Here is an 8,541-nt window from a genome sequence, read left to right on the forward strand (position 1 = left end):
AGTTTCCTTTTTTCTCTTTACGGCGTTCACCAAACAGGATAATTACTTTTATGTACACTGCTCAAAAAAATAAAGGGAACACAACAGAATCTAACTCCAAGTAAATGAAACTTCCGTGAAATCAGACTGTCCACTTAGGAAGCAACACTGATTGACAATCAATTTCACATGCTGTTGTGCAAATGGAATAGACAATAGATGGAAATTATTGGCAATTATCAAGACCCCCTCAATAAAGGAGTGGTTCTGCAGGTGGGGACCACAGACCACATCTCAGTACCAATGCTTTCTGGCTGATGTTTTGGTCACTTTTGAATGTTGGTTGTGCTTTCACACTCGTGGTAGCATGAGACGGACTCTACAACCCACACAAGTGGCTCAGGTAGTGCAGCTCATCCAGGATGGCACATCAATGCGAGCTGTGGCAAGGTTTGCTGTGTCTGTCACCGTAGTGTCCAGAGGCTGGAGGCGCTACCAGGAGACAGGCCAGTACAGCAGGAGATGTGGAGGGAGCCGTAGGAGGGCAACAACCCAGCAGCAGGACCGCTAACAGCCTTTGTGCAAGGAGGAACAGGAGGAGCGCTGCCAGAGCCCTGCACAATGACCTCCAGCAGGCCACAAATGTGCATGTGTCTGCACAAACGGTTAGAAACCGACTCCATGAGGATGGTCTGAGTGCCCGACGTCCACAGATGGGGGTTGTGCTCACAGCCCAACACCGTGCAGGACGCTTGGCATTTGCCACAGAACACCAGGATTGGCAAATTTGCCACTGGCGCCCTGTGCTCTTCACAGATGAAGGCAGGTTCACACTGAGCACATGTGACAGACGTGACAGAGTCCGGAGATGCCGTGGAGAGCGATCTGCTGCCTGCAACATCCTTCAGCATGACCAGTTTGACAGTGGGTCAGTAATGATGTGGGGTGGCATTTCTTTGGAGGGCCGCACAGCCCTCCATGTGCTTGCCAGGGGTAGCCTGACTGCCATTAGGTACCGAGATGAGATCCTCAGACCCCTTGTGAGACCATATGCTGGTGCGGTTGGCCCTGGGTTCCTCCTAATGCAGGACAATGCCAGACCTCATGTGGCTGGAGTGTGTCAGCAGTTCCTGCAAGATGAAAGCATTGAAGCTATGGACTGACCGTCCGTTCCCCAGACCTGAATCCGATTGAGCACATCTGGGACATTATGTCTCGCCGCATCCACCAACGTCACTTTGCACCACAGACTGTCCAGGAGTTGGCGGATGCTTTAGTCCATGTCTGGGAGGAGATCCCTCAGGAGTCCATCCGCCGCCTCATCAGGAGCATGCCCAGGCATTGTAGCGAGGTCATACAGGCACGTGGAGGCCGCACACAATACTGAGCATCATTTCCTTAACTTGAGGCATTTCCACTGAAGTTGGATCAGCCTGTAATTTGATTTTCCACTTTGATTTTGAGCATCATTCCAACACCAGACCTCCATGGGATATTAGTTGTGATTTACGTTGATCATTTTTATGTTTTATTCTCAACACATTCCACTATGTAATGAATAAAGATTTATACCTGGAATATTTCATTCAGAGATATCTAGGATGTGGGATTTTAGTGTTCCCTTTATTTTTTTGAGCAGTGTATTAATAGATTTGACAATTACGGATGCGGCGATATCAAATATATATTATATTTTAATTTTTAAACTAAGAAAAGGAAGTTTTATATTTGTTTGTATCTTTAAAAACATCGGGTTTTTTGTTCCTTTTTTTTACTTCCCCTTAGGGGGACTTGAACCTGTGACTGTCTGATCTCTTGTCCTGTGTACTGGAATAGCGCAGTATTGCGGAATACAACATTTTATGTAGTCACTACAGTAAATCCCCCTCATCCTGCGCACAGCGGGGGACATTTATTATTGTTTCTGCGCCAAAATATTTGTGCCACTTCATTGTCCTAAATATCTACAGCAAATTTCTCCGTGTTTTACACCATTTGTTAGCCCATTTTTAGCACCTACAGCAAAACTTAAAACTTTTTAATGTGACGTACGACAAATTTATTATTTCAATTTTTCGTAAAACTCTCATCTTCTAGAAAGGTCTTAAACGTTTTGCACAAATACTCCTTGTACCAAACTCTAATTTTTTTTTATTTTTTTTTTGCTAAGAAACTGGTCTAATGGAAACCATCATTGCCCCTCCATGGTTTTCATGGGCTTCAATTCACTATAAACAGCGTGCCATTTTTTAGTATTTATGTTAACACTAATTAATTTATATTTTTTTAATCATTTATATTTATATTATCATTTTTTTTACATTATTATTTAACTACCATAGTTTCATTGTAATTCTTTTTATCTCATGTTGTGTTATGTTTACTTATTTCTATATTATTTTTATTTCTGCTTTTCATGGGTTTTCTTGTTGGGATGTATTGTTGATTTTTTTTTTATTAAGGTTTTTTAAAGGACTGTTTTTATGGACATTATACTTTTTTTTGCACTTTTATTTTGTTTTGCTTTATTAATTTATTTTTACATTAGAGTCGAATAGGTGGAATAAAAGGATTTAAAGGGGTACGGTAATTTAAAAAAAAAAATTAAAAAAAAAAAAAGTGGAGTATCGATGCTCATAATGGAAAAGGACGGCCAACATGGATGGTTATAAAATTCAGATTTTTTTAAAGCCACTAATAAAAAAATAAAAAAAACTACACAAGTTTAGTATGGCGGTCATCGTACGGACCTGGAGGATCTTGTTACAAGGTTAATTTTCTTGCACAATAAATACGGTAAAAACTAAACAAAAAAAAAATAAAATAAATCAATGGTGGAATTTAATTTTTTATTCTCCACCCTTTCCCCACACTAGGATTTTATTCCCCATTTTCCAGCACTTTGTATGGTAAAGTGAATGGCGCTATTCAAAGCTACGACTCGTCCCGAGAAAATCAAGACTGATATCTGGATACAAAAGAAAAAAAAACAAGTTATGACTCTTGGAAAAAAAGAGGAAAAGATGTGAGGCTTTGGACTGGAATATCCCTTTAAGCACCGATTTCCATGTGTCAGTTTTATTGTGGCGCCATCATACGCTGCAGCGCGGACGTTGTCAACCTCAAGGCGTGCAGATGAGACGGATCCACAGATGGGAGCTGTCACCGCCACGTCCTCCGTACACATGTGGTTCCAGACACTGGTGGGAACTCGGCCATAGGGGAAGATCTCAGATTATGTAACGAGACGTCGCGTCGTCTGCAGAAAGAGGGAAATCGCTCTGTCTCCCTCAGTGTACGTGGCGACAACACACTGCGCCTGCTCCGCACACCGCACCAGCTCCGCGCACCGCGCCTGCTCCGCACACCGCGCCTGCTCCCCACACCGCGCCTGCTCCCCACACCGCGCCTGCTCCCCACACCGCGCCTGCTCCCCACACCGCGCCTGCTCCCCACACCGCACCAGCTCCGCACACCGCGCCTGCTCCCCACACCGCGCCTGCTCCCCACACCGCGCCTGCTCCCCACACCGCGCCTGCTCCCCACACCGCGCCTGCTCCCCACACCGCGCCTGCTCCCCACACCGCACCAGCTCCCCACACCGCACCAGCTCCCCACACCGCGCCTGCTCCCCACACCGCGCCTGCTCCCCACACCGCGCCTGCTCCCCACACCGCACCAGCTCCCCACACCGCGCCTGCTCCCCACACCGCGCCTGCTCCCCACACCGCGCCTGCTCCCCACACCGCGCCTGCTCCCCACACCGCGCCTGCTCCCCACACCGCGCCTGCTCCCCACACCGCGCCTGCTCCCCACACCGCGCCTGCTCCCCACACCGCGCCTGCTCCCCACACCGCGCCTGCTCCCCACACCGCGCCTGCTCCCCACACCGCGCCTGCTCCGCACACCGCGCCTGCTCCGCACACAGCGATGCAGCAGAGCCGAGCGCCACTACAGGCGACCACCGATCCCAGCTACATGTGTACAAGGACGCCGAGCAGTGCTGTATATGGGGACTGTATCACAGGATAGTCTTAGATACACGGCTCAGCAGACAGTATCACACAGGAGAGGATTAGATACACAGCTCAGCAATCAGTATCACACAGGATAGGATTAGATACACGGCTCAGCAGTATCACACAGGAGAGGATTAGATACACAGCTCAGCAGTCAGTATCACACAGGATAGGATTATATACACAGCTCAGCAGTCAGTATCACACAGGATAGGATTATATACACAGCTCAGCAGTCAGTATCACACAGGAGAGGATTAGATACACAGCTCAGCAGTCAGTATCACACAGGAGAGGATTAGATACACAGCTCAGCAGTCAGTATCACACAGGAGAGGATTAGATACACAGCTCAGCAGACAGTATCACACAGGATAGGATTAGATACACGGCTCAGCAGTCAGTATCACACAGGATAGGATTATATACACAGCTCAGCAGTCAGTATCACACAGGATAGGATTAGATACACAGCTCAGCAATCAGTATCACACAGGATAGGATTAGATACACGGCTCAGCAGTATCACACAGGAGAGGATTAGATACACAACTCAGCAGTCAGTATCACACAGGATAGGATTATATACACAGCTCAGCAGTCAGTATCACACAGGATAGGATTAGATACACAGCTCAGCAGTCAGTATCACACAGGATAGGATTATATACACAGCTCAGCAGTCAGTATCACACAGGAGAGGATTAGATACACAACTCAGCAGTCAGTATCACACAGGATAGGATTATATACACAGCTCAGCAGTCAGTATCACACAGGATAGGATTAGATACACAGCTCAGCAGTCAGTATCACACAGGATAGGATTATATACACAGCTCAGCAGTCAGTATCACACCGGAGAGGATTAGATACACGGCTCAGCAGACAGTATCACACAGGAAAGGATTAGATACACGGCTCAGCAGTCAGTATCACACAGGAGGGGATTAGATACACGGCTCAGCAGTCAGTATCACACAGGACAGGATTAGATACACGGCTCAGCAGACAGTATCACACAGGAGAGGATTAGATACACGGCTCAGCAGTCAGTATCACACAGGAGGGGATTAGATACACAGCTCAGCGGTCAGTATCACACAGGAGAGGATTAGATACACGGCTCAGCAGTCAGTATCACACAGGAGAGGATTAGATACACGGCTCAGCAGACAGTATCACACAGGAGAGGATTAGATACACAGCTCAGCAATCAGTATCACACAGGATAGGATTAGATACACGGCTCAGCAGTATCACACAGGAGAGGATTAGATACACAGCTCAGCAGTCAGTATCACACAGGATAGGATTATATACACAGCTCAGCAGTCAGTATCACACAGGATAGGATTATATACACAGCTCAGCAGTCAGTATCACACAGGAGAGGATTAGATACACAGCTCAGCAGTCAGTATCACACAGGAGAGGATTAGATACACAGCTCAGCAGTCAGTATCACACAGGAGAGGATTAGATACACAGCTCAGCAGACAGTATCACACAGGATAGGATTAGATACATAGCTCAGCAGTCAGTATCACACAGGATAGGATTATATACACAGCTCAGCAGTCAGTATCACACAGGATAGGATTAGATACACAGCTCAGCAATCAGTATCACACAGGATAGGATTAGATACACGGCTCAGCAGTATCACACAGGAGAGGATTAGATACACAACTCAGCAGTCAGTATCACACAGGATAGGATTATATACACAGCTCAGCAGTCAGTATCACACAGGATAGGATTAGATACACAGCTCAGCAGTCAGTATCACACAGGATAGGATTATATACACAGCTCAGCAGTCAGTATCACACAGGAGAGGATTAGATACACAACTCAGCAGTCAGTATCACACAGGATAGGATTATATACACAGCTCAGCAGTCAGTATCACACAGGATAGGATTAGATACACAGCTCAGCAGTCAGTATCACACAGGATAGGATTATATACACAGCTCAGCAGTCAGTATCACACCGGAGAGGATTAGATACACGGCTCAGCAGACAGTATCACACAGGAAAGGATTAGATACACGGCTCAGCAGTCAGTATCACACAGGAGGGGATTAGATACACGGCTCAGCAGTCAGTATCACACAGGACAGGATTAGATACACGGCTCAGCAGACAGTATCACACAGGAGAGGATTAGATACACGGCTCAGCAGTCAGTATCACACAGGAGGGGATTAGATACACAGCTCAGCGGTCAGTATCACACAGGAGAGGATTAGATACACGGCTCAGCAGTCAGTATCACACAGGAGAGGATTAGATACACGGCTCAGCAGACAGTATCACACAGGAAAGGATTAGATACACGGCTCAGCAGTCAGTATCACACAGGAGGGGATTAGATACACGGCTCAGCAGACAGTATCACACAGGAGGGGATTAGATACACGGCTCAGCAGACAGTATCACACAGGATAGGATTAGATACACAGCTCAGCAGTCAGTATCACACAGGAGAGGATTAGATACACGGCTCAGCAGTCAGTATCACACAGGAGAGGATTAGATACACGGTTCTGCAGTCAGTATCACACAGGATAGGATTAGATACACGGCTCAGCAGACAGTATCACACAGGAGGGGATTAGATACACGGCTCAGCAGTCAGTATCACACAGGATAGGATTAGATACATAGCTCAGCAGACAGTACCACACAGGATAGGATTAGATACACAGCTCAGCAGTCAGTATCACACAGGAGAGGATTAGATACACGGCTCAGCAGTCAGTATCACACAGGAGAGGATTAGATACACAGCTCAGCAGACAGTATCACACAGGAGAGGATTAGATACACAGCTCAGCAGACAGTATCACACAGGAGAGGATTAGATACACAGCTCAGCAGACAGTATCACACAGGAGAGGATTAGATACACGGCTCAGCAGTCAGTATCACACAGGAGAGGATTAGATACACAGCTCAGCAGACAGTATCACACAGGATAGGATTAGATACACAGCTCAGCAGACAGTATCACACAGGAGAGGATTAGATACACAGCTCAGCAGACAGTATCACACAGGATAGGATTAGATACACAGCTCAGCAGACAGTATCACACAGGAGAGGATTAGATACACAGCTCAGCAGACAGTATCACACAGGATAGGATTAGATACACAGCTCAGCAGACAGTATCACACAGGAGAGGATTAGATACACAGCTCAGCAGACAGTATCACACAGGAGAGGATTAGATACACGGCTCAGCAGTCAGTATCACACAGGATAGGATTAGATACACGGCTCAGCAGTCAGTATCACACAGGAGAGGATTAGATACACGGCTCAGCAGTCAGTATCACACAGGATAGGATTAGATACACAGCTCAGCAGACAGTATCACACAGGATAGGATTAGATACACAGCTCAGCAGACAGTATCACACAGGAGAGGATTAGATACACAGCTCAGCAGACAGTATCACACAGGATAGGATTAGATACACAGCTCAGCAGACAGTATCACACAGGAGAGGATTAGATACACAGCTCAGCAGACAGTATCACACAGGATAGGATTAGATACACAGCTCAGCAGACAGTATCACACAGGAGAGGATTAGATACACAGCTCAGCAGACAGTATCACACAGGAGAGGATTGTGCTGGACATTTTCTCCTATTATGTACATTACCACTTAGTGCTGGATGTAGACTCTGTAGATGCTCATATACACAGTATAGCTATATACATACAGTACACACATTATACACAGGTCTATATATATACACAGGTGTAATGTGAGGCTTTGTCTGTTGTTCTGATGTCTCGCTCATCTGCTCCTTCTTCCACAGACACAAAGACACACTGGTGCTACCTGTGGGGGGCGTCCTGAGGGGGCTCAGTCCCGGGCATGGTCCTCGCTGTCTCCTCCTGCCGGGTGCGCCGTCGTCTTCCTGCGCCGTTCCTGCTATTTGCACGGGCCGGGACCGCAGCCTGTTCCCCCTGTTCCTCCATTCCCTCCGGTGCCGGCTGCGATGCTCTGCAGGTCCCAGCTGTGAGCAGAGGGGGCGGAGCCTGCAGCGTACAACGGAGGGGAGGGGGCGGAGCCTGCGGCATACAAAGGAGGAGGGGCTCCACCACCCTGCGGGGGCTGAGGGGCCGAGATCACACCGGGCAGTGCGGAGGAGGAGGAGGAGGAGACGCAGACGCAGCGCACAGAGCACACGGGGCGGCATCGGCTGTGCGACTGCATGCAACCTGGTGATCTCTGCGATCAGTCCTGCTGTCAGTCTATTTCTCTCTGTTATCAGCCATTCTCCTGTCCTGCTGTCAGTCTATTTCTCTCTGTTATCAGCCATTCCTCTGTCCTGCTGTCAGTCTATTTCTCTCTGTTATCAGCCATTCCTCTGTCCTGCTGTCAGTCTATTTCTCTCTGTTATCAGCCATTCCCCCGTCCTGCTGTCAGTCTCTCTGTTATCAGCCATTCCCCCGTCCTGCTGTCAGTCTCTCTGTTATCAGCCAATCCCCGTCCTGCTGTCAGTCTTTCTCTCT

The 8,541-nt window shown here is 47.6% G+C and overlaps 1 protein-coding gene across 2 annotated transcripts in view; it reads right to left on the bottom strand.

Moving 5' to 3' along the window:
* The window catches only part of KLHL35 (kelch like family member 35), a 29,939-nt gene extending 21,885 nt beyond the window's left edge, over positions 1-8,054 (bottom strand). For both annotated transcript variants that reach the window (XR_013224128.1, XM_077298742.1), the window contains exon 1: positions 7,865-8,054. Coding sequence is in view for 1 of the 2 variants with exons in the window: in XM_077298742.1 (XP_077154857.1) it covers positions 7,865-8,004 (140 nt within the window). In the remaining variant the exon portion in view is untranslated. The remainder of the gene's footprint in view (positions 1-7,864) is intronic.
* Between the last annotated feature and the right edge of the window lie 487 nt (positions 8,055-8,541).

The sequence above is a fragment of the Ranitomeya variabilis genome, chromosome 3, assembly GCF_051348905.1.
Source record: "Ranitomeya variabilis isolate aRanVar5 chromosome 3, aRanVar5.hap1, whole genome shotgun sequence".
Classification (NCBI taxonomy): Eukaryota; Metazoa; Chordata; class Amphibia; order Anura; family Dendrobatidae; genus Ranitomeya; species Ranitomeya variabilis.